At 59.7% G+C, this 26,949-nt stretch overlaps 3 protein-coding genes and 1 pseudogene across 15 annotated transcripts; 2 read left to right on the forward strand and 2 right to left on the reverse strand.

The window, feature by feature from the left end:
• Nucleotides 1-2,246: 2,246 nt before the first annotated feature.
• On the reverse strand, nt 2,247-5,674 carry RFNG (RFNG O-fucosylpeptide 3-beta-N-acetylglucosaminyltransferase). The gene is made up of 8 exons (XM_039476647.1): nt 5,329-5,674; nt 5,149-5,197; nt 4,608-4,710; nt 4,351-4,504; nt 3,886-3,974; nt 3,645-3,810; nt 3,092-3,177; nt 2,247-2,994 (listed from the first exon to the last, which is right to left on the reverse strand). The coding sequence occupies exons 1-8, from the start codon at nt 5,581-5,583 to the stop codon at nt 2,913-2,915; spliced, it is 984 nt and encodes a 327-aa protein (XP_039332581.1). The 5' UTR covers nt 5,584-5,674; the 3' UTR covers nt 2,247-2,912.
• A 14-nt stretch (nt 5,675-5,688) lies between these two features.
• On the forward strand, nt 5,689-11,065 carry GPS1 (G protein pathway suppressor 1). 12 transcript variants are annotated; one of them, XM_039476644.2, is made up of 14 exons: nt 5,714-5,780; nt 6,162-6,246; nt 7,036-7,128; nt 7,612-7,793; nt 8,182-8,494; nt 8,582-8,659; nt 8,819-8,879; nt 9,344-9,429; nt 9,601-9,695; nt 9,872-9,977; nt 10,056-10,136; nt 10,222-10,359; nt 10,433-10,567; nt 10,652-11,065. In XM_039476644.2, exons 3-14 carry the CDS (start codon nt 7,051-7,053, stop codon nt 10,724-10,726), a joined length of 1,428 nt encoding a protein of 475 aa, XP_039332578.1. In that variant the 5' UTR covers nt 5,714-5,780; nt 6,162-6,246; nt 7,036-7,050; the 3' UTR covers nt 10,727-11,065. The 12 variants fall into 12 exon arrangements, with proteins under 12 accessions (XP_039332571.1, XP_039332579.1, XP_039332572.1 ...); XM_074389076.1 differs by having other exon boundaries at nt 8,822-8,879; XM_039476640.2 differs by having other exon boundaries at nt 8,194-8,494.
• Nucleotides 11,066-11,312: 247 nt separating this feature from the next.
• On the reverse strand, nt 11,313-19,303 carry DUS1L (dihydrouridine synthase 1 like). Of its 2 annotated transcripts, XM_039476646.2 has the most exons (14): nt 19,158-19,303; nt 18,407-18,653; nt 17,756-17,864; nt 17,128-17,178; nt 16,548-16,660; nt 15,489-15,571; nt 15,140-15,243; nt 14,724-14,868; nt 14,398-14,494; nt 14,234-14,316; nt 13,284-13,429; nt 12,162-12,199; nt 11,767-11,842; nt 11,313-11,684 (listed from the first exon to the last, which is right to left on the reverse strand). In XM_039476646.2, the coding sequence occupies exons 2-14, from the start codon at nt 18,641-18,643 to the stop codon at nt 11,545-11,547; spliced, it is 1,422 nt and encodes a 473-aa protein (XP_039332580.1). In that variant the 5' UTR covers nt 18,644-18,653; nt 19,158-19,303; the 3' UTR covers nt 11,313-11,544. The 2 variants fall into 2 exon arrangements, with proteins under 2 accessions (XP_039332580.1, XP_010340575.1); XM_010342273.3 differs by lacking the exon at nt 19,158-19,303 and having other exon boundaries at nt 11,580-11,684; nt 11,767-11,834; nt 18,407-19,151.
• A 294-nt stretch (nt 19,304-19,597) lies between these two features.
• Nucleotides 19,598-22,239, forward strand: LOC141581919 (cytochrome c-like; annotated as a pseudogene).
• Nucleotides 22,240-26,949: the final 4,710 nt, after the last annotated feature.

The following is a 26,949-nucleotide window of genomic DNA, read 5'->3' on the forward strand; positions in this document are numbered from 1 at the left end:
GGCTATGCCACGGGCAGCAGGGCGCGGAGGAGCCTTCTTTTGAATGCCAACTTCACAATTTCAAGTCTCTCCTTTAGCAAAACTGCATCTCCTAAGTTTTAAGTTGTTTCTATTTGTCTCCAAGTATTTTGTGATTTCTTCCTTGACCCACTGGCTAAGAGCGTGTTATTACATTTCTACAAATTTGTGATTTTTCCAGATTTCCTTCTGCTCTAGATTCAGAGATGACACTTTCTATAATACTTTTTTTTTAAAGGAAGACTCTGGGGGAGTCTCCCTGTGTTGCCCAGGCTGGTCTTGAATTCCTGGGCTCAAGTGATCCTCCCGCCTTGGCCTCCCGAAGTGCTGGGACTATAAGCTTGTGCCACTGTGACAGGGCTTAACGTCTGTCTTTTTAAATACATTGAGACTTGATTTGTGGCCTGACATATGGTCTCTCCTGGAGAACGTCCTGCGTGCTTGTGGAGCGCCCGTGTTCCACCACAGTCGGGAGGTGTTGGAGCTGGTGGTTTCCTGTTGTTCGAGGCCCCTAGGGCTGAAGGGAGGTGTCCAGAGTGTGGACCCTTCCCTGTCGGCTGCCATGACATGCTTCCTGTGACCTGTCCCTGTTCCCACTTTGCTGTCTTGGGGCTTAACAGTGCCTGCCTATGGGGCCCTGTCTGGTTTCTTCTCCCGAGGCCGGCCCCCTGAATACCCCCTGCCGCCTCCAAGCCCCGTTTCCTCCAGAGGTGTGGCTGCAACTCCGTTCTCTCCCCACCCGCGTCCATGCCGGCTCTCTGCAGCTGGAGCCAACTGGATCCAGCAGGAACTGGGCCGGGGCTGGCCAGAGTCTCTTCCCAGAACTTTCTAAAGTTTCTATAATACTTTCTAAAGTATTATAGAAAGTGAGCAGCGGGACTGGCCCTGCCTGGGAATGGCTATTGGAATCAAAGTGGAAAATTGCTGGTTTGAATCGTTTATCAACACAGCCCAACAATACAAAAGGGAGTGGTATGGCTGGTTGCTTAGGAAAAGGGCCTCAGGACATCGTGCACCTAAACTTAAAAAGGAGACCGTAAATGAAACAGGGTGACCTCCCAGACCGGACACAACGCAACCTCAGAGCGTGGCTTCAACACCAATTTCCTTTCTGCTTCACAACATAATGCGTTAGGTTTTAAGACCAGCGTTGACGCAGTTGAGGTAAAACGGATACAACACGGTTTTCTCAGAGGAGCTGCAAGCTGGACGCCTGGAACGCGCGTGTCCACCGACTTCTGCTGGAGCCTCGTGGCCTGGAAACGGCCTCTCGGGCACTTTGTCCGGACACCCTTTCTGGTGGTGCCAACGCATCCTAGTCCACGTTCCCCACACTCCAAGGACACCGTTCTTGGGCACCGGTGTGGCCGGGCTTGGCGGGGAGGTCTCAGGAGAGGAGAATGCAACTCCCAAACCCCACATCCAGGAGAGCCAGCACGAGGGACCCAGGGCCCCATGGAGACAGCCACAGCTGACACCAGCTGCCTTCTCTTGGGGCGTCTACAATTCTGCAGCAACTTTCAAGAATTCACTTTTTTCTTGCTTCTGTTGAGATGCAGGTTTCAGATTTGCTGAAATTTACCCCTGACACTTGTTCTGAGCCCCAGAACTCCTCTCCCTGCCCAGAGCCTGCAGTGGACAAAGGTTTCCCCAGGAAACCTGAGGACCCAGTCATGATTAACCTCAAGCGTCCTTGGGGCGCCTTCTGCTCCAGGCCAAGCACGAAGGCATGAGACAGAAACCAGTGAACTCCACGTGCTGCCTCCCTCTCCCTCCCTCCACACGCCCACGCACGCAGACGCTGCCAGGGACACACCCACTCCTGCACTGGCATATGGACATGCACACAGGTGTATACTCACCTATAGGCACATACACACCAGCTCCGTGTGTTCACTCATCCTGATGTACATGCACACAACTGTGCACACATCCACGCCCACATCCACCCACACGCACACTGGTTCCACACAACACACAGCGAGAAGGCAAGCTGGACACTCAGGAAGGTAGTCTCTCATGGCAGCGTCCAGTGTCTGCCTCTCCCGGCAGGACCCCCACACGCCACCCCTGCTAGAGGCTTTGGCTTCCAGTCTGGTGGGTTCAAGGCTGGGTAGGAGGACAGCGAGGATACAGCCCTGCCTGGGACAGAGCCTTCCTGGAGGCGGAGGCGGCATGGCAGGGACCCAGCAGAGCTGGTCTGGTGGGTGATTAAGACGGGAGCCGCATGGGGTAAGAACAGAGCCTTTACTCATGCTTGGCAACAGCAAAGCAGGAGGCAGAAGGGGCATGATGGCCCCTGTCCCATGTCCCCTGTGGAAGCCACTGGGCGGGGAGGTGGGTGTGTAGGGACGGGTGGGCCAGGAGTGGTCTCAGTCCAGGGAGCCCCAGACAAAAGGCTCCTGCTGTTTATGGGCCCAGGCACAGTGGGGCGGGAGCAGGACCCAGAAAGGCGCCTTGAGCCATAACTCAGAGCGGAGAAAAGCATGTCTGTGGCCCCAGTCAGGAGGCCTCCGAATGAGGCTTGGCGGCTGGGAGCAGAGCTCGGCCTTCCTGGGCCTGAGTCCCCACTGCAATGCCTGGCCATGCACCCAGCCTGTGGCAGAGAGGGTGGCATCCCCCACCAACCCTACCAAGCTAAGTCCTTGCCATGGCCATGGTTGGACCAGGATCTTAGCCTGGAGCCTGCTCCTCAGCACCTGGCCAGCCTGGCACCCGCCTTTAGCAGTAAGCAGTGGAGCCCAGATGCCAGACTAGCCCGAGGGTCTGCCAGGCACCTGCATCTCACTAGCGTGGCTGTGGCACCTGATGGAGCCCACCGAGGCCATGTGGGGGGCTCCAACTTCCCGCAGCTGGGATGGAGCCCAGGCAGCGGTGGGTCGGGGCCATTGGTGTCACTGAGAGGTTGGGGCGCCCTGCTTCTGCCTGGGACACCAATCCGTGTCTGGGTAGAGAAGGCAGTGGATAGACTTAAACCTGGAGAGGGAGGAAGTGGCGTCAGGGCTGTGGAGGGGCATGCTGATGCCAGCACCCCCATGGGGCTGAGGGCCTGCCCATACCACTGCCCGCTCACCGTGTGGGGTCCTGCTGCAGGCTGAAGCCTCTGGCCACATTCACCACGTTATGTGGGTTCTCAGGACCACCATAGCTCAAGGTCACCTGGGAGGGGATGGTAGGGGCAGAGTGTGGTCTGCTCCGGGCTTGGGCCCTGCCTCTCCCTTGCGAGGAGCCCTGCTAGAGCCCCCTTGCCCGTTTCTTTCTCCCCACATCCTTGGGGAAGCTCGGGAACAGCACTGAAGGGTGGCATGAGCTGAGCGGGGGACACCTCAGGCAGAGCCTGGGGGACAGGGGCGAGGGATCCGAATCCTCCAGACCCAAGCTGACCCTCATTCCCTCTGATCCACGTGATGAGACGTCACCACAAAGACCACGCCCCCCGCCCTGAGCGTGGCGCCTTTCCCCTCATCCCTCTGCCTGACGGCGCACCCCGACTGCGCCTGAGGACCCTGTCCAGCAGGCCTGGAGTCTGTCCAGGGTCGGCCCCCAGCCGCACGCAAATCCCACCCGCTTGCTCAGCCGGGCAGTGGGGCCGCTGGGGGAGCTGCGGTGGTGCAAGGCCCCTGTACCTGCTGGAGCAGGGTGTCCGGGGGCAGCCTCTGCAGGTTCTCCAGGTGGGAGTGAAAGAGGGGGCTGTGCAGCAGGCGGGCGCCCAGGAGCCCCTCCACGATGTAGCCCACTGTGCAGTCATCCGGCAGCCGCACCTGCTCGGCCGTGCTCATGAAGCTGCCGAGGCTGGGGGAGGCCGGTCAGCGCCTTTGAGGTCTCAGCCTCCGCCTCCCAGCCCGGGCAGCGGGACCCCCCACTCACCTGGCCCATGGACTCATCTTGAGGGCGAGGCCTCTGCTGAGACAGAACCCGGCCCCACCAGTAGCAAACCAGAACTTGACCGTGGTCACCTGGGGATGGGGTGTTGGTCAGAGCTGCTCGAGACGGGGCTTCTCACCCCTAACTCTGCACAGGACTCCCCAGTCTTCTTTCTTAAGCTGCCCCTTAGGACATCCTGCCCAGATAACAGAAGCTTCCTGGGGCAGGAGGAGCTGGTGGCTTCTACAGGTCATTGATCCGTGGTCTCCAAACCCTGCCCACCTAGCCCAGCCCCAGGCTCACTGTCAGGGTCAGGTCGGGGGCCTGGCCTGCTCCTGAAACACCACCTGCAAACCACCTGGGTGGGTCGGCTTGGGCCCGGCCCTACGCCCTTCTCACCCAGCTTTCTATGCCCTCTGCTGTGCCTCCCGGGCTGGCGTCAGCGAAGGGGTCTGCCCTGGCACTCACAGTTCTGCCACCCTGGACCCTCTCCATGGCCTCGATGGGGTGGTCCAGGCTGGGCCGCCCCAGGTAGACATCCTGGCTGGGTGAGAAGCTGGAAAGCAGGTGCAGGAGGCTCTTAGGGTTCACGTAATTGTCATCGTCGACATGGCAGAACCACCTGTGGGTGGGGGGAGTCCCGTGTGTGAGGGCCTGGCATAGGTGGACGGGAGGCCCCCACCCAGCTTGGCTCTGGGCTCTGCAGGTCGGGCGGTGCCGCGTACTTGCGACCTGACTCGATGAACTTGTCGTACTCCACGGACATTTTGCAGCAGAGGGCCTGGCGGGTGCGAACAGCGGAGCAATTGGTGTTGATGACACGGCCGCCTGCGATTCGGAGACGGGAAGCGGGTGGAGGCTGGCACGGGGACTGCGGCAAGGCCTATGCCCGCCTGCCCCCGAGGGCCAGGGCACAGTCTGGCTGGCTGCCATGCGCGGACACCTTGCCTAGGTCCAGCCACCGCCCTGGCCCTCACGCGCTGACCCTGCTGGTGCCCCTGGGGCTGAAGCTGATGGCCCTTCGCGAGGATGTCTTGAGTGGAAACGGGATGGACGCTGCTCACCCTGGCGTGGACGGGAGGGGCGGATTCCCTGCCGGGGCTTCTGCAGGGGACCTGGGAAGCGTCCAGGGTGAGGGGCTGGTGGGGAGCAGGGCTCGGCTGGCAGGGTGGGCCTCCGCAGGCCGTGTGACCTGGGCAGCGCCGTGCACGGCCTCCCCGGACCTCCCGGACTCCCAGCGGGCGCCGGGGCTCGGGAGACACTCACCGCCCTGGAGCTGGAGCTCAGGGTCGTCCCCGTCGGTGAAGATGAACGTCTGGGGGAGAAACGCTCTGTGAGACGTCGGGGGCGCCGCCCAGGCCGGGGACCGACCCCGCCACGCGGAGCCCCCGGGGCCTGGGCCGGGTCTCGACCCTGCGAGCCGGGGCGGGCGGGGGCCCGGCGCACCTGCCGGCGGGCCCGGGAGATCCAGGTGTGCAGCAGCAGCCGCAGGCGCGGCCCGTGGTTCTTCCGCGTGGTCTTGACGGCGATGAAGACGTCGTCGGGCCCCAGGCTGGGGGCGGCGGACGCGGACGCGGGCGGGGGCGCGCGCGGGCCCGGGGCCGGCGGGCGGGGCAGCGGCAGCGGCAGCAGCAGCAGTGCGGCCAGGGCCGCGGCCAGCGCGAGGCAGGCCCGGCACGACGCCCCGCGCGCGCGGCTCATGCGGCCGCCGGGACCCCCGGCGCCGGGAGCGGAGGGCCTGGCCGGAGCCGCGGGCGGACTGCGGCCCCTTTAAGCGCCCGGCGGCTCCGCCCCGCCCCGCGCCCCGGAAGAAGAGGCCCCCTGCCCCGGAAGTGGACAGCACGCCGCGGCGGGGTGGGAGCAAGATGCCGCTGCCGGTTCAGGTGTTTAACTTGCAGGTAACGAGCCGAGGCCGCGCCGGGCCTCCTTGCCCCCGCGCCCCTCGCCGCCGGGGCCGGGCCGAGGTAGAGCCGGGGAGCGGGGCCTGCGCCAGGAGTCGCCGGGCGCGCTTCGTGCCGGGCCTCGGCGGGCAGCGCGCGTCTCCGCCCTGGCTGCGCGCTCCGGCCGGGGGCCCCCGGGCTGCGCCCGCCCCGCCTCCCTCCCAGCAGCTCCCGGGAGCGGTTCCCGGCCGCCCGCCGCTAACGCTTTTTCTCCCTTCAGCAGCCAGCCAGCTCTGTGTCAGGGTCGGGGGGTGCAGAAAGTCAGGACAGGATGAGGGATAGCTCGGCCCCCAGCTCGGCCTCCGCGTCAGTGACAGATCTGTTCCGCGCCCCTCACAGCAGTAGGTCAGAGCTCGTCCTGCCCGGCACGGCCGGGGACTTCAGCCTGAGCGCCAGCCTGTCGGCCTGTACGCTGCTCTACGAGGTACCTTCCAGGACAGGGACCCCCGAGCGAGGGAGGGGGGAGCAGGGCCCCGGCCGCCGCCGCCGCGGCCGGGCCCCTGCTGCTCTGCCGGCCGAGAACAGGGACGCAGTGCCGAGCGCAGGAGGGGAGGGCGCCCCGGCGGGCCCGGGGCCTGCGGAGGGAGCCGAGCGCCTGGTGCTTTTCCCGAAGGAGCGCGGAGGCCCCGGCACGGCGGCCCTTCCGGCCGGCCCTGTTTCAAGCCGAGGTCCTGGCTCGTCTGCGCCTCCCGGCTGGGGGCCGTGGCGGTCCCCGAGGTGACCCTTTCCCCCCTTCTCCCAACCCGTGGCGTGACTCTCGGCCCGGTATGGCTGCCCCGCTGCTCAGGACAGATTCCGGGGCCGGCCCTCTTGCCTCGGGGTTGAGGTGGCATCCGGTTCTTTGTGGCTTGGAGGAGACCGCATCAGAACGGTGGCTGGGAACGCGGAGGGGCCCTCAGGAGCCCCTGTGTCGTTGGCTGGCCCCTGTCTGCTTTCTGGCTTTCAGAGATGAGCAGCTAGAATCAGGCGAGGGGTTTCTGCTGCTGAGCTTTGGAGTTTTGTGAGGAGACCCCTCCCTGATGTGGTGGGGCAGGAGCCTGGGTGAGAGCGAGGGTGGCTGGGAGGGCACACCTGGCGGGCAGCAGCAGTGGCAGTGTGGTCCGATCAGCCTGGAAGACCTCCGGCAGAGCTGAGCTCAGAGAACAGTGCAGGTCTCTCGCCCTCCTGGGGCGGTCCCCAGAACGAGGTGCCAGGTGCCTGGCCCATGTTGCAGGGGGCGGTGGAGCCCATGCAGATCGACGTGGACCCCCAGGAAGACCCGCAGAATGCACCCGATGTCAACTACGTGGTGGAGAACCCCACTCTGGTACGGAGCCCAGTGCGGGACCTCGGGTGTCTTAGTTCTGCTGGGGGTACAGGGCAGACTCCCCTCCGCAGCCTGCACAGCAGGTAGACTGATCCTTCTCAGTGATCTATGTCGTGTCTTTTTCTGCCCCCGAAACCGTTAGAGTTTCTGATTGTCCACTCCCATCAGGCTTGTGGCTCAGCTTCAGATGCTGCTCATAGAGGAGCCAGGGCCACTCTTGCCCCTGCTCAGCCCAGTGACCAGCAGTCACTAGTGGGTGTCCATCCCTGAAACTGGGTGCTGCCCCAGGCCTACCCAGGCATCTCTGCAGCACCTGGGACAGCAGTCAGTCTTGCACCCCTGTGCCCATGTACCCGGTTCCTATTGTGGGCCCAGGGCGGCATTCTGGCTGGGAGGCAACCGGGCCCCAGCTCCTGACCCTCAGGCCTGGGGCTGGGGTCCCGCCTCACACACCCTGCCTGACCTGTCTGCGCCCACCCCCAGGATCTGGAGCAGTATGCGGCCAGCTACAGCGGCCTGATGCGTATCGAGCGGCTGCAGTTCATTGCTGATCACTGCCCCACGCTGCGGGTGGAGGCCCTGAAGATGGCCCTCTCCTTCGTGCAGAGAACCTTCAACGTCGACATGTATGAGGAGATCCATCGCAAGCTCTCAGAGGCCACCAGGTGAGGCCAGGGGCTTGTCGAGAGAAAGCAGAGCCCTCCAAGGGAGCAGGTGTCCGGGGCTGCGCCCCCTTCCTGTGCTCCTGCCATGGAAGTCGGGTGGGTGGAGAGTGGAAGTGCCCTCTGTGGTGTGGCTTCACCTGCGCGTGTGCACACAGGGATTTGATTCTGAGGGTAACTGTTGGAGACCGTGGCTCTGGACATCCCCGCTGCTGGCTTCCCCACCTGGCTGTGGGCTCCTGGCATCAGCAGTTACTGCTGCGGCCCTGGTGCAGACTGGCCCTGGAGATGGGGTTCGGGGCCAGTGGGAGGGGCTGCGAGGGCAGCCTTAGGCTGGGGGCTTCCTTCTCTTCTCCGTGGCGCCTGTGACCATCGCCATCCTGATGGCCAGGTCCTCTCTCAGGGAGCTGCAGAACGCACCTGACGCCATCCCTGAGAGTGGCGTGGAGCCCCCGACCCTGGACACGGCCTGGGTGGAGGCCACGCGGAAGAAGGCCCTGCTGAAGCTGGAGAAGCTAGACACGGACCTGAAGAACTACAAGGGCAACTCCATCAAGGAGAGCATCCGGCGTGGTCACGACGATCTGGGCGACCACTATCTGGACTGTGGGGATCTCAGCAACGCCCTCAAGTGCTACTCCCGGGCCCGGGACTACTGCACCAGCGCCAAGCACGTCATCAACATGTGCCTCAACGTCATCAAGGTCGGCCTGCCTCGGCGGGTGGGCGGGGGCGGCAGGGCGGGGCCATCGGGGCACCTGGGCTCACTTGGCCCTGCCGCCGCCCGCCAGGTCAGCGTCTACCTGCAGAATTGGTCTCACGTGCTGAGCTACGTCAGCAAGGCCGAGTCCACCCCAGAGATTGCCGAGGTACAGAGACCTCGCCCCAGGGCTCCTGACCACTGCTGGCCCCCCTATCCTCCCCCGCCACCTTATTCTCCCCCAGTGAATCTGCCTTCTCTCCTCGGTCTGGGGGCTGGGCATCAAGCTCCAGGAAATGGGCCTCACGCATGTGGCTTCCCCCTACAGCAGCGAGGAGAGCGTGACAGCCAGACCCAGGCCATCCTCACCAAGCTCAAGTGTGCTGCAGGTAAGGGCCTGGGTGGTGCCCAACTGGCCCCATGTTCCCGTGTTGCCGAGTCCTCCCAGCCCAGGGCAGTAGCTGGTCCCTACCTCAGCTGGGGAAACCTTCCCTGGCAGGATGGAGGATGTTGTAGGGCACGTGTGTGGGTGCAGGTGGTGCCTCATCTGTCCCAGGTAAGCCAGGGCTGACATGCTGCCACTGTGGGCCTGGGGCAGGTCTGAGCCCGGTGTCCCATGCTAGCAGCCTAAGGCTTCCCTGCACGCCTAGCGTCAGGGAGCCTGCTGGGCACTGGGGAGGCTGTTTCCATCTAGGACTAGAGCATCTGTCCCCAGTGCTGAGGAACAGCTCCCGGGCAGGAGAGGCCAGCGAGCCGCTGATGGGCGCCTTCCTCCTGGTCTCAAGGCATTAGCGGCTCCCCCGAGGCTCTGGGCCTCATCCCCTTCTTCCCCTCACCACTCTCCGTCCACCAGGCTTGGCGGAGCTGGCCGCGAGGAAGTACAAGCAAGCTGCCAAGTGCTTCCTGCTGGCGTCGTTTGATCACTGTGACTTCCCTGAGGTAAGGGACCCTCTTGGGGATTTGGGAGACTGAGGATGGGCTCATGGGTTGGATGCTTTTGTAGGAGGGTGGGTTCTCTCACAATGGAGTCTTGGGCATTCTCTGAATGGGTGGTGGGGCAGGGGTGGCCTGGCCCTCCTCTGCCTGTGATGCTGGGTCTCTGCTTCTCAGCTGCTGTCCCCCAGCAACGTGGCCGTCTATGGTGGCCTGTGTGCCTTGGCTACCTTTGACCGGCAGGAGCTGCAGCGCAATGTCATCTCCAGCAGGTGGGCGCCCCGGTCCTGCAGTCCCCATCCCTCTCCGCAGGCCGCTGCTCTGGCCTTGCACATCCTGGCCCCCTGGCCCCACCATCTTGCCATGGTTTGTCTGGGGACTGGTGTCCCACTGGCAACTTGGAGGGCGGGGCAGGCAGAGGACTGAGGTCGAGGGTCTGCCTCGGCAGCTCCTTCAAGTTGTTCCTGGAGCTGGAGCCGCAGGTTCGAGACATCATCTTCAAGTTCTACGAGTCCAAGTATGCCTCGTGCCTCAAGATGCTGGACGAGATGAAGGTGGGGCCCGGTCTGGGGTGCGGCGAGATGGGGTCCTGTCTGGCCTCCTGCCCCGGTTCTGACCAGCCCCTTCCCCAGGACAACCTGCTCCTGGACATGTATCTGGCTCCCCACGTCAGGACCTTGTACACCCAGATTCGCAACCGTGCCCTCATCCAGGTAAGCGTGGGGGTCAGGCTGGCACACAACGGCGGGTAGGCAGCCACGTAGGGCACCGTGGAGCCGACTTTCCTCTGCCCTGCAGTATTTCAGCCCCTACGTGTCGGCCGACATGCACAGGATGGCGGCGGCCTTCAACACCACGGTGGCCGCCCTGGAGGACGAGCTGACGCAGCTAATCCTGGAGGGACTCATCAGTGCCCGCGTGGACTCCCACAGCAAGGTGGCCGTGGGCTGCGGGGCAGTGGGAGTGGCTGTGGGGGAGCCTGAGCCCCACTGAGCCTGTGTCTGTGCAGATCCTGTACGCCCGGGATGTGGATCAGCGCAGCACCACCTTTGAGAAGTCTCTGCTGATGGGCAAGGAGTTCCAGCGCCGCGCCAAGGCCATGATGCTGCGGGCAGCCGTGCTCCGCAACCAGATCCACGTCAAGGTGGGCAGGCGTCAGAGTGGGTGGGCAGGTGCGGAGTGTGGCACGTGGGCCTGGTGGCTTAGCTGCTCCTCGTCTCTTTGGCAGTCCCCACCCAGAGAAGGGAGCCAGGGGGAGCTGACTCCAGCCAACAGCCAGTCCCGGATGAGCACCAACATGTGAGGGCGGCCCCTGGCCTCCAGGACACCTGCACCCCGCCCCACCCCATGGACCTGCTCACTTCCAGGCGGCTCAGTGCTGCCTTCAGCCCAGCTGAGGGCCTGGCCACTGGGTGCTCCCCAGCCTGCGTGCCCTTGCTGGGGCTGGGGAGGCAGGCGGCTGCTAGTTGTGGCCCTTCCTGGAAAGAGGCCTGGAGGGCTCAACCCCATGGGTTTGTCCCCAGGGAGCAGAATGGGCGGCACCCAGGCCCAGTGGCCCCACTTCCCAGACCCCTCCTGTTCCCGCCTTGGTTAGGTACAGACCAGTGGGCAGTATCCATTAAAAAGCAGACTGAGCACTGCCCTTGGCCGTTCCTTCCTGCTGTGCAGACTCTGGTCACCCCTGGGTGGCCTCAGGGTTCTGAAGGCTGGCTCCCTGGGGCTCGGCCCTCAGTCAGTCCCCACGTTTGTCGGCACAGAGGCGCGTGTGCTGCCTTCATTTAGACGCATCTTGTTCAGAAGGCCGCCCCCCCCCCCCCGGTCCCCACAGCACCTGCCCTGGCTCATGCCTCCCTGGGTCTGGGGGCGGCCATCACAGGCTATGGCTCTGGCATCTTTGAAATGATTTATTGTTCGCTTTTGCACGTGTGTGCTGAGGACAGGGCAGGTCCAGCCTGGGGCCTGCTCCCCACTGCAGCATTCCGGGCCCCCAGGGCGGGCGAGGGGGACAGGGCGCGTCTTTCCACGTTAAAGGAAGGGGAGATTCCCTGAGTAAAAGACGTTTCCTTAAGTAGGACGAGTCCAGGCTCCAGGAGCGGTCCTGGGGGTGGGGGTTCTGGGCCTTCAGGCCAGAGCAGTACTCATGACTTCTGAGAAGCCACCTGGTGTGCCGGGTGTGGCTGTCTGAGGCTCCTGCAGCTCAGGCTGCATCCCTTTCCAGGCCAGAGATTTCTCCAATTTGGTTTTAAAAAGCAATCCGTGACCTGGCAGAGAGTGAGAGGGGAGTCAAGGGTAAGGAGGCAGAGGGGTGTGCTCACTGCGGGGGCAGATGGCAGGCAGCCTCACCTGGGCAGTCCGCGGTCTCTTTGGAGGCTCGCTTCTTGCAGCAGCCGCGGCACAGGCTGAACACACATCTGTTGCCCTGGGCACAAGAAAGCTGGGGAGCCTGTGGCCAGCATGGTTCCCGGGGACAGGTAGCCAGCAGGGGAGCAGCCCACCGGGGAAGCCTCCAGAAGATCCCCACGGCCTGGACGCAGGCCTGGGACCCCCTCACCCCAACCCACCTAGACAGGGGGCTGGCTGGAAGCAAGGGGCCCTCCTGAGGCACCCATGCCACCTTGGGCCACACTACAAACCCAGCTGTGTGGGCACCAGACCTGCCACCCCAAGCAGCGCAGGGACCACCTTGCCCACCCCCCCAGAGACGAGGCCTTGGCGGCATGCAGCTGGAACCCACTCACCTTTGGGTTTCCACACTGGTCACACTTTGCGTATTTTGCTGGGAAAAGAAAAGGGTGCTGATGAGTAAGAGCTGGTGGCAGAGCTACGGGGACCGCCCCGTCACCTGCACGGAGCCCGCTGGCAACATCCATGCCAGCTGCGGCCAGCCAGCCCGGGAGGCTCTGGGAGGGCAGAGGATGCAGGCCGGCCACATCTGCTTTTTCCTCAGCAAGGGATGGGTGAGGGGATGTGGGGGACCATCCTACAGAAAATGGATAGGAAGCAGGTGGGCTGGGGGACCCTGGCAGGATGAGCAGCCTCATCTGTCCCACTCCCAGGCAGGGACAAGGGGGTTCCATGCCCTTCAGTGCCAGGTCTCCCACTCAAAAGGGCCAAGGATCAAGAACTCAGCCCAAAGCCCCATTTCCTGCCCCTCCCAGCTGCCTCGAGCAGTGGCCCTGCGGGGCAGTGTGGCAGTCGGGGATTGCTGGCACCAGGCTGATGTGGCAGCTGCTCGTAGACTGCCAGCCCCCTGGTGGTTACATGGGAAGGTTGCAGGGCCCTCAGTAGTCCCCCCTTCAGCTTGTAAAGCTGTCAGAGAAATTCGGGAGGCTGCCACCTGCTGAGGGCCCAGACTGGTTGGCCCAGGATGTGGGGGGGCACCAGGATTCTCAGGGGAGACAGCACCGGGCTGAGGCCTTGCCGCTGGTGGCCGTGAGGAGAGGGGTGAGCACCATCCCGTCTCACCCAGCCCGCCCTGCCGCCATCTCTGGCCCACGCACACGTTCCTGTGTACCCCTGCCGCCCTCTCAGTGGCTGCTCAGTGTGAGGCGGGGCAGGGACAGCTGCAGCAACCCAAGGCCCTGACCTGCAGACGAGCCCCTCAGTGGCCACCTGGGTGGCACCTGGCTGAGAGGCTCGTCCCACAGCCTCGTCTGATTCACTGAGCTACGTCCCACCCGTGTGGCCTGCACAGGTGCCCGCACTCGGACCCCAAGTCGGGCTGACCACTCCAAACCCCCAGGCATCTGCTTCCAGCTCTGGGCCTTGAGCCTCACTGACCGCAAGTCTGGATTCCTGTCACTGGCAGTGGAGGAGATGAGCCGGATGAAGAGGCTGTTGTCTCGGGCATCAGTACTTACGCTTCAGAGAGGGGTCGAAGGTCTTGTGGGGGTTCCTCAGTTGCTTCTTCTGCTTGTTCTTGGACAGGACTTCCGTGCCACACTCCTCCTCCTCCAGGGCCCGCTTGCTGCGTGCACCCGCCTTCTCCTTGCTCCCCTCCCTCGGCCTGTGGGGAGGGCGGCGGGCAGAGCCCAAGGACACCATGAGGGGCCCAGCAGCCACAGCCACATGGGTCGGACCCCAATGAGGAGAGGCCAGGGGGCTGTGGCGAGTGTGGTTGCTGAGGAGCATGGGCAGCGTGCAGCCCTCTCAGGAGTGGCTGCTAGGGAGGCTGGGCCGCCTGGGACGGAGTTTGCAGCTCAAGCAGGCCAAGGTCTGAGCCACCAGGTCCAGGCAGGGCTGTGGCCACAGATGGGCCTCACCTCTGAGAACCCCGTGGAAGCTGGGGTCAACCTCTTGACCCACGGACAAATCTACCGGGATCAGAGGAGCTCAGAGAAGTATCTTAAAAGATTTAAGGCAGAGCATGGTGGGCCAAGGCGGGCGGATCAGGAGGTCAAGAGATCAAGACCATCCTGGATCACCACGGTGAAACCCCGCATCTCTACCAAAAATACAAAAATTAGCAGGGCGTGGTGACAGATGCCTATAGGCCCAGCTGCTTGGGCGGCTGAGGCAGGAGAATCACCAGAGCCTGGGGGATGGAGATTGCAGGGAGCCAAGATCGCGCCACTGCACTCCAGCCTGGGTGACAGTGAGACTCTGTCTCAAAAAATAAAAATAAAAAAAATTTAAAATCCAAGTGTCCACTGAGGGAGGCTGAGCCACCAGCACCCTCCACCAAGGATGCCGAGAGGCACACGGAAGGTGCATGCTGCTGGGATCCATGGCCCCCCTCCCCCTTTCCCTCTGGGGTGGGAGCTGACCCTGATGGCTGAGGATAAGTGCAGGCAGAGGGTGGAGCACTCACCCCGGCCGGACGTAGGGCTGGCAGATCCAGTGGAAGGGCAAGTCGCCGGCGGGCTTCGCTCCCTCCTGCCTGGATATCTCCTCCTGCAAAAGCCCAAGGCCCTGGTCACGGCCCCAACGCCTCACCCACGACAAGGCCAGGCTCCCGCCAGTCCCAGCACGTGCCTGACACCGCATCTTCAGCTCCTGGCTCACGGCGGCAATGCCCTCCAGGGTCTTCACCTTGGCCAGCTCCTCTCGCAGCTGCTGATGCACCTGCAGCCTGAGACAGAGGCCCCGTCACGCGGGGTGGGCTCCCTGCTCCACCACCAGGCCCCAGGCTGAGTGCCAGGCACACTCCCACCAAACTCCACTCCTGTCACCACAGCCCCTCAAGACCTGACTTAGCAGCAAGTTATTTTGACAAAACTTGCAGAAATGCCTCAGACGGGCTCTGATGGTCTCTGCCTGGGCAACCCCCCAGCGTGGCTTCTGCCATAGGGACGGCTCACGTGTGGTGCCACAGCTTGAAGAGGTGGGCCCGGACGTAGGACAGTGGGCAGGGGTGCTCCTGCACGATGTCCAGGTATTCCTCGGCCAGCTCCCACACGGCGGGGCTCCGGCCCTCAAACAGGGCGGGGTTGTGCAGGTTGCCTTCTGTGGGAAGGGAGTGAGAGGGAAGCCTCGTGGGCTGCTCCAGGTGGATGGCAGAGGAAAGCCTAGGGCACCCAGGACACTCTCCTGTGCCGCCTCACACCAGGGACACGGCCAGCTCCGGCCCATGAGAGCAGACTGGGACTGAAGAACGCTACCTGCGAAGAGCACTGTGGCGAGGGCAGTGAGCGGTGGGAGGCGCTGACCTGGGTGGTGGCATCGGGCATGTGCACGGGCCCCAGGTGTGTCCTGGGCTCTGCCGACCTGCACTCACCTGCGCTCATGACACCCTGTACCCCCGTGTCCTGGATGCAGCGCTCCACATCCTGTAGGCTCTGGATGTTCCCATTGGCAAACACAGGGATGGCCACAGCTTTCCTGTTGGCAGAGAAACACCTGTCCCTCCACCCACCCGGGACAGCGCCCAGGCCCCAGGCAGCCCCCCAGACTCTATCCTGGCAGGTAGTTTCTGCTCCCACAGCGATGCTGCCCCCAGCCTCAGCCCCAGCCCCCTTCGTGGTCATGGGTGTCAGGTGTGCCGAGCACCCTGAGGTGTGCAGCTGGGACCCCACCAAAGCCCCAAGGACTGAGGGCTGCCTCACCCACTGCTCTTGTCCACTCACCGCACGGCCTTGATGTGCTCCCAGGACGCTGCACCCGACAGGGGCCCCTTCTGCTCCTTGGTGCGCCCATGCACGGTCAGCAACTAGGACAGACCAGCGGTCGTTTGACCTTCCAAGACCCTCCGCCCCTCCTCTGCCCCCCGGCTCCTCCAAACCCCCTCTGAGCCCCCGCTGCCCCCTCCAAGACCTCCACCCCACCCCAGCCTCATCTGCCTCTCTAAGCCTCCGCCACCCCTCCAAGCCCCCTCCGAGCCCCCGCTGCCGCCGCCAAGACCCTCTGCCCCTCTGAGCCCCTGAGCCCCCTCCACCAATTGCTCCTCTGAGCCCTGTGTCAACTCCAGGGACTTTCCCTCAGCATCTCGGCTTGTGAGGCAGGGCTGAGGAATGGCCACCCAAGGCCTACCCCAAGGTCTCCGCACTCCAAGGGAGCCGCAGGCTGCACATGCTGCTCAGACCCATACAACAGCCAGGCTGGGAAGTGGCAGCGTCCCCACTGCCCCAAGCCGAAGGCGTGGGAGAGACTGGCTTCAGAATGATTCCAGGCTGGTGGGGCACTGGGCCCACAGCCCCTAGGCAAGCCTCATCCCCGGGTGATGGAGGTTGCTGTCCGCCTCCAGGTGAGTCTCTTGAGGCGCATCCCTGGGGACAGTAGCCCGTCCAGGCCTGTGCCAGGACAGGCTCAGTGTGCAGGGAACAGAGGCAGGGGAGCAACTCTGCTGACAGCCAGGTGGCCCCTTCCTGACCCACTCGAAGACTGGAAGCTGAGCATCCCAAAAGGAGGCCCTGCCGGCCTCTAGGATGCTAGGAACATGGTGAAGACCCTGATATTACTCTCCGCAGGGACAAAACCCTGGAGCCGGGAAAGCAGTTTCTGCTGCAGAGGGCTGGGCTGGAGGTAGTGGCACTCAGAGCCAGTGGGGACAGGCCAGTCAGAAGAGCCACTGCCCCTATGAGGCCGACGGTGCACGGTGTCTGAGTGGGCACAGGAAGAGCCTGCGCTGTGTCCTCTGCGTAAAGGCCCAGCCGCGGCCCACACACCCACGCGAGCCCAGGGCTCACCTGGCAGCCGGCCTTCTCCAGCATCTGGGCGTACCTCACAGTCTTGTCAATCTCTGGGAAGACACGGATTTTGCATGTGACGGGAACAGAGAGTTTCTCGTGGGCCAGCAAAACTAGGGAGAAGAGAGGCAGCTTCTGAGGGGGCCATGGTGTTCCCAGAGCCCAGAGCCCCACAGACAGCAAAGCCAGCAGCTTTGCCGGGAGGCTGAGAGGCAGCCCAGGCCACCGTCTGAGCCTCACCCTCAGGTTGCTGGGCAGGTTCCCTCCGCCATTCCCCGGCCCTCCCAGGTTCAAACAAGTAGGGCCAAGGCCAGCTCTGTCTCCCAGGACATCTGAGGCTGGGCCTGAGCAAGGACTCTGCCCTGGCACCTACTGCCTAGTGTTAAGGGGCAAGTGGCACAGGACGGGCAACTTCATGGCCACCTCCTTCCAGCAGAGAGCCTGCTGTGGGCAGGAACCCCCAGGTGCTGCCGGGAGCCCCTGCCAACACCTGTCCTCTCCTGAGCCCCACCAAGTGGACAGTGCTCACGTGCCCCCTCAAGGGCCTCGGGGCTCCTCACCGCCCACACAGCCAACTCACTCATCCTTCGGAGAAGGTCCCACTCGTCCTGCAGGAAGGCGCCATAGTGACCTGCAAAGAAGCAGCACGGCCTGGCTGACACCTGTGTTCGGGCCATGGGGCCGAGGCCTTGCACCCACTCCTCTGTCCACGAGGCCAGGAGCTGCCCCGCAAGTCCTCAGAACCAGCAGTGTCTCTAGTTGGGGCAGTGGAACAGTCAGAGTCTAGTGGTTTGTTGGCATCAGACTCGGGCTCTATCTGCCCAGCTGCATAAGCTCAGAAGGTGCTGAAAATGGAACCCCCGCCCCACAGTCTGGGACCCCACACACAGCAGCACAAGGGGGTGAGGGGACCCCCTGGCAGCAAGCATGTTTATGCAGAAGGAGCTCCCTGAGGGAAGTGGGAGCCAGCAGGCCTCAGACCACAGCCTCGGGGGCCTGAGGACAGCACCCTCCGGAGGCAAAGCACAGAGGGTGACTGGCTCCAGCCTACGACAGAGGCAGGGCCCGCCATCCTCCAAGCTCACCACACCTGGGGCTGCCATGAGTCGGCTCTGGCTCCTGCCCCACAGCCCCCACGCTCCACGTGGAGCTCACCTCTCTTGGCTATGCTCCTGCCCCACAGCCCCCACGCTCCACGCGGAACTCACCTCTCTTGGCTATCATCTGTGGGCAGCCCAGATTCAGGTCGATGGCGTCACAGTAATCCTGAGCCAGGAGAGCCGCCTGAACAAACACCTCCGGGTCGTTGGCACAGAACTGCAGAAGATGGAGTCAGCCATGAGCCCAGCCAGGCACCAGTCCCTTGCTGCCCAGCCCTACGGGAGGTCCAGTGTGACCCCAGGTTCACTGCAGGAGGGTGTCCTGTCCTGCTGAGGCTTATAATATGACAGAGCCGGAGGGGCCGTGAAACCACCCAGATTTACAGATTTTCTTCTGAACTGTGGCAGAAGCCACAATCACTGACTTCTGAAGAGCAGAGGCATCTCTACTGGTTCTGAAGAGGGAGTGTCGAGAGGCAGCAATCCAGGGGGTGCCAGGGGGGCTCCCTGGGCCAGCTCCTAGGAATGGGGCTGGATTCTGGGACGTGCCCCTGCAGCCCTGGCCGGGCCACAGGAATTACTGCTGTGGCTGCGTGGACTCTCCGCGCCTGGCCCCACCTTCTCCCTCTCCTCCTGGAATTGGGAAGCTGTCTCTGGAAAGGCTGAGAGTGATGTCCCACCAGAGAGGGAAGGGCTCTTCCCCAGGCATTCCGGGGGCTGAGACCCAGCCCCGTCGCAGCCACAGCCCCTCCTGCGCACCTGGACGATGAGCGGCCGGTCCTCGGGGCACACCTCGCAGTACAGGTTGTCCTTGCGGTAGTTGGCGTCGCGGACGAAGACCTGCGCGTGCAGCATGGGCGTGTAGCAGAGCTGTGCCCCGTGGCGCCGGCTCAGCAGCCTCCAGGCCAGCTCGCTCTGGTCCACCATGGGGGCCACCACGTGGCGGGCCCCCCGAAGGGTGTGACTCCAGAACTCGAAGCCCTGCAGCTTTGGCATCGTCTCCAGGCTGGGGGAAAGGAGCAGAGCCAGGGCTGAGCCGGGCCCAGCGACAGGCGTAGGACTCAGAGGCGGCCGTCACCCTTCGAAGGCTGCTCTACTACCGCCGCTGGGTCACACGCAGGGGGCACTGAAGGAGGGGGCGCGGCGGGCGGGAGAAAGCCCACCCCGGCGCCGCCACCTCCCGGCGGACCTCGAGGGAGCCGCCGGGCCCCGAGGCCTTCACCCTCCCTGGGGAGTGGGGCGCTCTGTCGGCCGGGCAGGAGCGCCGAGAACGCGGAGGAACCCGCGACGCCGGCGTCCCCGCGGGCCTGGCCCTGAGCGGACCGCCCTACGGTGAGCTTCGGACCCCGGCAGGGCCCCTTCCCGGGAGCATCGGCCCCGCGCCGGGCCCGGGGAAGGGGAAGGGCAGAGCCTGGCTCTCCGCGCCCGGCCGCCCCGAAACGCCGCAGGGCGCCCCTCGACGGCCTCGGCCCGAGCCACGCGGCGGGCCGCGTCCGCGCTGCGAACTGACCGGAGCCCCGCGGCCTCACCGCCCGCCGGCCTCGCCGACTCCCGGGGCCCCTGCCGCGCTCGGGCCTCCGGGAACGCCAGCACCGCGCCGGGGCCGCAGCCGGGCCCAGGGCTCCGCGCCGCCGCCGGAAGGTGCCGCGTCCTGCGCGGTCCGGGCGGCCCGCGGTGCGCCGGGAAACGCGTCCCCCGGAAACCGCTCCGGCTCCGAGGGGCCCGGCGACAGAGCGCTCGCGGCGCGGGGTCGGAGGTCGGAGGTCGGGGGTCGGAGGTCGGAGGCCGCCGCCGGAGGGGCCGGGACTCGCCGGGACTCGCCGACTGCTCGCCGGAACCGGGGCGCCGGCCGCGTGGGGGTCGGGCTTCGCCGAGGCGCGCGGAGGGCCCGGACCGCTGGCAGCCCGTGGGCCGCCCGGCGCCTGCGTCCGAATTCCGGGCTTCGTCCTCAAGCGGCCCCGAGCCCGGCCGCGAACCCGCGCACCTGCCGCGCCGGACGGCCGCTCGGCTGCGGACACTCAACCCCCGGGGGCCTCGCCCGCCCTGGGTTTCCGCAGCCGCCAGACTTCCATCGACTTTCCTTCCCCTCCTCGTCCCTCCGTGGGTTTTTTCGAGCTGTGGGGACCCACTCGGAACCCGAGTGGGTGTGAAGGTTGTTTTAAACCGAAGGCATTTGAGACCCAACAGATGCAAAACGAAGCTTTGTCAGAGCTTTCCGTACCCGAGAGCGAAGTCAGAAGTTCAAGCAGGAGACTCAGGACACATGACACGTGGAAGGGAAGTATCTGGGGCCCCCAAATCACCAAAAACTCGGGCTGGAAACTGCTTAGGGCAAACCTGCCTCCCATCCGATTCACTGTCACCTCTCCGCTCACTGAGACAGATGTGTATCTGATTGCCTCCTTTGAAAAGGCTATCAGAAGGCCGGGCTTGGTGGCCCACACTAAGGCCAAGAGTTCGAGACCAGCCTGGCCAACATGGTGAAACCCCATCTCTACTAAAAATACAAAAATTTAGCTGGGCATGGTGGCGCGTGCCTGTAATCCCAGCTACTCAGGAGGCCGAGGCAGGAGAATTCCCTGAACCCAGGAGGCGGAGGTTGCGGTGAGCCGAGATGGCGCCACTGCACTCCAGCCTGGGTAACGAGAGCGAAACTCCATCTCAAAAATAAATAAATAAATAAATAACTATGCCTGGCCAGGCACAGTGGCTCGCGCCTGTAATCCCAGCACTTTGGGAGGCCAAGGAGTTCAAGACTAGCCTGGCCAACATGCCATCTCTACCAAAACATAGGAAAAATTAGCCAGTGTCGGCGTGGTGGCACATGCCTGTACTCCCAGCTACTTGGGAGGCTGAGGCAGGAGAATCACTTGAACCCAGGAGGCAGAGGTTGTGGTGAGGCAAGATTGCACCACTGCACTCCAGCCTAAGAAACCCAAAACTATCCATAAGAGGGCAAGATATTGGACATAGCCCACTTCAAAGCAGCTTATAAATATGCCTGAAGAACTAACATATGGGTGGCTCACACCTGTAATCCCAGCACTCTGGGAGGCCAAAGCAGGAGGATCACCTGAGGTCAGGAGTTTGAGATCAGCCTGGCCAACATGGTGAAACCCCGTCTTTCCTAAAAATACAAACATTAGCTGGACATGGTGGTGGGCGCCTGTAATCGCAGCTACTCAGGAGGCTGAAGCAAGAGAATCGCTTGAAACTGGTAGGTGGAGGTTGCAGTGAGCAGCGATTCTGCCACTGCAGTCCAGCCTGGGCAACAGAGTGAGATTCATCTCAATAGAACGAATGATAATCAAAAAACAAATGAAAGAACACTAATAAAGGTAATTATTTAAAAAACAGTATTTATTTTTCTTTTGGTCAACTTAAACTTTAGATTATCATTATTATTCTTATTTTGAGACGGAGTCTCTCTCTGTCACCCAGGCTGGAGTGCAATGGTGTGCCTTCTGCTCTCCGCAACCTTGGCCTCCTGGGTTCAATTCTCCTGCCTCAGCCTCCCAAGTAACTGGGATTACAGGTGTGCACCACCACGCCCAGCTAATTTTTGTATTTTTAAGTAGAAATCAGGTTTCACCATGTTGGTCAGTCTCGTCTCAAACCCCTGACCTTGTGATCCACCCACCTCAGCCTCCCAAAGTGCTGGGATTACAGGTGTGAGCCACCTCGCCTGGCTTATTATTATTATTTTAAGATTGAGTCTTACTCTATTGCCCAGGCTGGTCTCAAACTCCTGGGCTCAAGTGGTCCTGCTGCTTTCCTGCTTCAGCCTCTCAAGTAGCTGGGACTACAGGCAGATGTCACTGTGCTTGGCCCAGCCTCTTATCCAATTAAAAGATGGCTGCATAACACAATAATGATAAAACCATACTATAATGTATGACATATAAAAATATACCAATTAGCTGGGCGTGGTGGCGCGTGCCTGTAATCCCAGCTACTCAGGAGGCTGAGTCAGGAGAATTGCCTGAGCCCAGGAGGCGGAGGTTGCGGTGAGCCGAGATCGCGCCATTGCACTCCAGCCTGGGTAACAAGGGCGAAACTCCGTCTCAAAAAAAAAAAAAAAAAAAAAAAAAAAAATACCTTATGATGTGTAACTTCTCACTTTAAAAAGGTTGCGCTAACGAAAAAGAATTAAATACCGTATGGGTGATGTTGAGAAAGGCAAGAGGATTTTTATTCAGAAGTGTTCCCAATGTCACACCATGGAAAAGGGAGATAAGCACAAGACTGGACCTAATCTCCATGGTCTCTTTGGGCGGAAGACAGGTCAGGCCTCTGGATTCACTTAAACTGAAGCCAGTAAGAACAAAGGCATCATCTGGGGAGAGGATACACTGATGGAATATTTGGAGAATCCCAAGAAGTATATCCCTGGAACAAAAATGATCTTTGTCGGCATTAAGAAGAAGGGAGAAAGGGAAGAGTTAATAGCGTATCTCAAAAAAGCTACTAATGAGTAATAATTGGCCACTGCCTTATTTATTACGAAACAAATGTCTCATGACTTTTTTATGTGTACCATACTTTAATAGATCTCATACACCAGAATTAAAAAAAAAAAAGGTTGTAACATATAAAGACATATAATTATTTTTTATTTTTTTATTTTTTTATTGAGACGGAGTGTCGCTCTTGTTACCCAGGCTGGAGTGCAATGGCGCGATCTCGGCTCACCGCAACCTCCGCCTCCTGGGTTCAGGCAGTTCTCCTGCCTCAGCCTCCTGAGTAGCTGGGATTACAGGCACACGCCACCACGCCCAGCTAATTTTTTGTATTTTTAGTAGAGACGGGGTTTCACCATGTTGACCAGGATGGTCTCGATCTCTTGACCTCGTGATCCACCCGCCTCGGCCTCCCAAAGTGCTGGGATTACAGGCTGAGCCACCGCGCCCGGCCATAAAGACATATAATTATATATAAAAAAAAAAATACAGTGAAACGGAAGGAAAAGGGGATGAAATTACCTTGGAACAAAGTTTCTGTGTTTTACTGGAATTGAGTAAGTATTCATCTGAAAAAGATTGTGATAAATTAGGATGCTTGTTAAAATCCCCAGAGCAGGGCCGGGCGCGGTGGCTCAAGCTTGTAATCCCAGCACTTTGGGAGGCTGAGGCGGGTGGATCACGAGGTCAAGAGATCGAGACCATCCTGGTCAACATGGTGAAACCCCGTCTCTACTAAAAATACAAAAAATTAGCTGGGCATGGTGGCGTGTGCCTGTAATCCCAGCTACTTAGGAGGCTGAGGCAGGAGAATTGCCTGAACCCAGGAGGCGGAGGTTGCGGTGAGCCGAGATTGTGCCATTGCACTCCAGCCTGGGTAACAAGAGCGAAACTCCGTCTCAAAAAAAAAAAAAAAAAAAAAAAAAAAAAAAAAATCCCCAGAGCAAGCATAAGAAAATAAATACATTTTATATATATATAAAAAATTAAAATGGTACACTGGAAAATATTCATTTAGCCCAACAAAGGCAATGATGGAGGAACAGTAATTAAAAAACACAAAACACGTAACTTTTGTAAAAATGTAGAAATTAGCCGGGCATCGGGCTGAGCCTGTGGCTCATGCCTGTAATCCTAGCACATTGGGAGGCTGAGGTAAGTGGATCATTTGAGGTCAGGAGTTCGAGACCAACATGGTGAAACCCTGTCTCTACTAAGAACACAAACATTTGCCATTGCATGGTGGTGTGAGCCTGTAATCCCAGCCTACTCGGGAGGCGGAGGCAGGAGAATTGCTTAAACACAGGAGGCAGAGGTTACAGTGAGCTGAGATCAGTCACACCACTGCACTCCCAGCCTGGGTGACAGAGCGAGACTCTGTTTCAAAGAAAAAAAGAAGAAAGAAATTAGCTGGGTGCAAGGTGGCAGGCCTCTGTAATCCCAGCTGATGGGTGGCTAAGGCAGGGGGACTCTCTTAAACCCGGGAGGTGGGGGTTGCAATGAGCCGAGATTGTGCCACTACATTCCAGCCTGGGTGACAGAGCAAGACTCTGTCTCAAACGAAACAAAACAAACAAAAAACCAGTGGCATATGTAAGTGTAACTGGGTCAATGATAACAAATGATAATGAATCCAATACTCCAAGTAAAAGGCCAAGATTTTCAGAGTGGGTTAAGAAATAAACAAATAAGATCCAACTATATGTGCTATGCAGTTTATACACTTTCATTTTTATTTTATTGATTTATTTTTTTTAGTCTGAGTTTTAGTCTTACTGCCCAGGCTGCAGTGCCATGGTGCAGTGTGGGCTTACTACAACCTCCACCTCCCGGGTTCAAGGGAGTCTCCTGCCTCAGCTTCCCGAGTAGCTGAGATCACAAGTGCCCACCACCATGCCCAGCTAATTTTTGTATTTTTAGTAGAGACGAGGTTTCACTGTGATGATCTGGCTGACCTCGTGATCCTCCCACCTCAGCCTCCCAAAGTGGTGGAATTACAAGCATGAGCCATCACACCTAGCCAATTTTTATATTTTTAGCAGAGACAGGGTTTCACCATGTTAGCCAGGCTGGGCTAGAACTCCTGACCTCAGGTGATCCACCCAGCTTAGCCTCCCAAAGTGCTGGGATTACAGGTGTGAGCCACCACGCCCGGCCACATTCTACACACTTTAGATTCAGAGACATAAACAGGTTGAAAGTGAAAATATGAGTAAAGATATACCATACAAACAGTACCCAAAAGAGAACTGGAATGGCTATACTAATATCGAACAAAACAGACATGAAGATACATATATCACCAGAGACACAGACTTTTTTTTTTTTTTTTTTGAGGCAGGGTCTCACTCTGTCATCCACGCTGGAGTGCAGTGACTGAAGATTTCAATACCTTACCTCAATAAGGAATAAGGCAACTAGACAAGAAATTGGCAAAGATGTAGGAGATTTGAAAAACACAATCAATCAATCTGACTTGACAGACATTTATGGGAAACTTCACCCACATGGCTACCCCATATACTAGACCATTAAAGACAATAGGCCAGGCGAGGTGGCTCATGCCTGTAATCCCAGCACTTTGGGAGGCCAAGTCTGGCAGATTACTTGAGGTCAGGAGTTCAAGATCAGCCTGGCCAACAGGGTGAAAACCCATCTCTATTAAAAAAAAGAACACAAAAATGAGCCGGGCATAGTGGCACATGCTTATAATCCCAACTACTCAGGAGGCTGAAGCAGGAGAATCATTTGAACCTGGGAGGTGGAGTTTGCCAGTGAGCCAAGAGCTCACCGTTGCACTCCAGCCTGAGCAACCGCGAAACCCAGTCTCAAAAAAAAAAGCAAGTCTCAACTATATGTTGTTAAAAGAGTCATATTTTAAATATAAAGAAACAAGTAGTTGAAAGTTAAAAAAAAATACAAATCCAAGAAAACAGTAAAAGTTAAAAAGCAGGTGTAACTATATTGTTCATGGAAAAAGGAGACGTCACAATAAAACAAGGGTGTTGGAAGCTTGGTCAGGTCTGAGGGTCAACCCGGCCAAGCTCTGGTCCCCTGGCTCATCACCTCCATCACCTGGAGCAGGTGAGAAGGCGAAATCCAAAGCCAGGTGTCCCATCATGGGGAAGGAAGGTGCCCCAAGCCAGTGGCCTGGTGACCTGTTTTCCATCTTTGTAATTCTATTATTCCAAGAGCGTTCTGTCAATGGACTCATACACACTTCTGGAGATTGGCCTTTTTGTTTCACTCAGCATAAATTTGGGAACTATCCATGTTGTTTCATGTATCCATAGTTTGTGCAAACAGGGACATTTCTAATTTCTACCCTTTCTCTCCTTTTTTTTTTTTTTTTTTTTGGAGACAGAGTCTTGCTCTGTCACCCACCTGGAGTGCAGTGGTGCAATCTTGGCTCATTGTAGCCTCCACATACCAGGTTCAATTCTCCTGTCTCAGTTTCCTGAGTGGCTAGGATTACAGGCATGTGCCACCACACCCGGCTAATTTTTGCATTTTTACTAGAGAGAGGGTTTGGCCATGTTGGCCAGACTGGTCTCAAACTCCTGACCTCATGATTCGCCCGCCTCAGTCTCCCAAAGTGCTGGAATTACAGATGTGAGCCACCGTGCCTGGAGAGACTTACTTGCTTCTTTATACAATCTGATCATCTTCTTCCTTTTAATTGGAATGTTTAGTCCATTTATATTTAACACAGTTAGTGACATGGTTGAATTTATGTCTCCTCTCTCTTGTTTCTACTTGTCTCTTCTGTTTTGTGTTATTTTGCTGCTCCTTTCCTGCCTTCCTCTGGGATAATAAAATAGTATTATTTTAGTGTTCCATTTTATGTTCTCTATTGGCTTCTTAGTGATACTTCATTTTATTGTGTTCTAGTTGTTCTAGGGCTACTAACATACATCCTAAGTTTTCCAAATCTCTTTAGAATTAATAGTATACGATTCATACCTGGCACTTCCCTTTTTCTGTTACTTCCCACTGCAGAAATGTAATAAATTTATGAGTATAGTTTCCTTGAGCCCTTGTTGACATACATTTCCTTGTTCCTTGTTTGTTTTTTGAGACAGAGTCTCACTGTGTCACCCAGGCTGGAGCGCAGTGGCACAATCTTGGCTCACTGCAACTTCCACCTCCCGGGTTCAAGCGATTCTTCTGCCTCAGCCTCCCAAGTAGCTGGGAGTACAGTATATGCCTGCCACCATGCCTGGCTAATTTTTGTATTTTTAGTAGAGACAGGGTTTCACTGTGTTGGTCAGGCTGGTCTGGAGCTCCTGACCTCCTAATCCACCCGTCTCGGCCTCCCAAAGTGCTGGGATTACAGAATGAGCCACCGCGCTTGGCTGACAATTACTTATTTAAATGTCTGGATCCAAAAGGGGTGGGGAGTGGCAGGTGTTTCTGTCCCTTTACATCTTCTGATAGATGCTGTGGGGCGGGGGGACAGAGACCTGAGTCTGAGAGGCCAGAACCGAGGGAAACGCCTGCTCTGGTTAAATGCTCAGCCCAGATTTTGGGAGGGCAAGGCCGGCCTGCCTGGCACCAGCCAGCTGCTCCAGAGATGGAGAGCGCCGTCCCCGCAGTGCGCGGGGCGGGGTGAGGAAGGAGGCTCAGAGCTGGTCTGCTCACCCCGCCTTCCTGTCGGAGAGCTGTCCCCGTCTCTCCGGCGCCCCGGGTACCCGAGCTCTGAGACGCTGGCCTCCAGTCACTCTGCGGCTCAGCGGCGGCTTTGCTGGAGGGACCGACCTCCGCCCGCAGCGTCCTGCTCCGACCGTTCGCAGTGACGTCGCTTCCGTTTTGAGTGTTGCCGTCTCCGTGGTCGCCCAGGTG

Source organism: Saimiri boliviensis, chromosome 17 (genome assembly GCF_048565385.1).
Source record: "Saimiri boliviensis isolate mSaiBol1 chromosome 17, mSaiBol1.pri, whole genome shotgun sequence".
Classification (NCBI taxonomy): Eukaryota; Metazoa; Chordata; class Mammalia; order Primates; family Cebidae; genus Saimiri; species Saimiri boliviensis.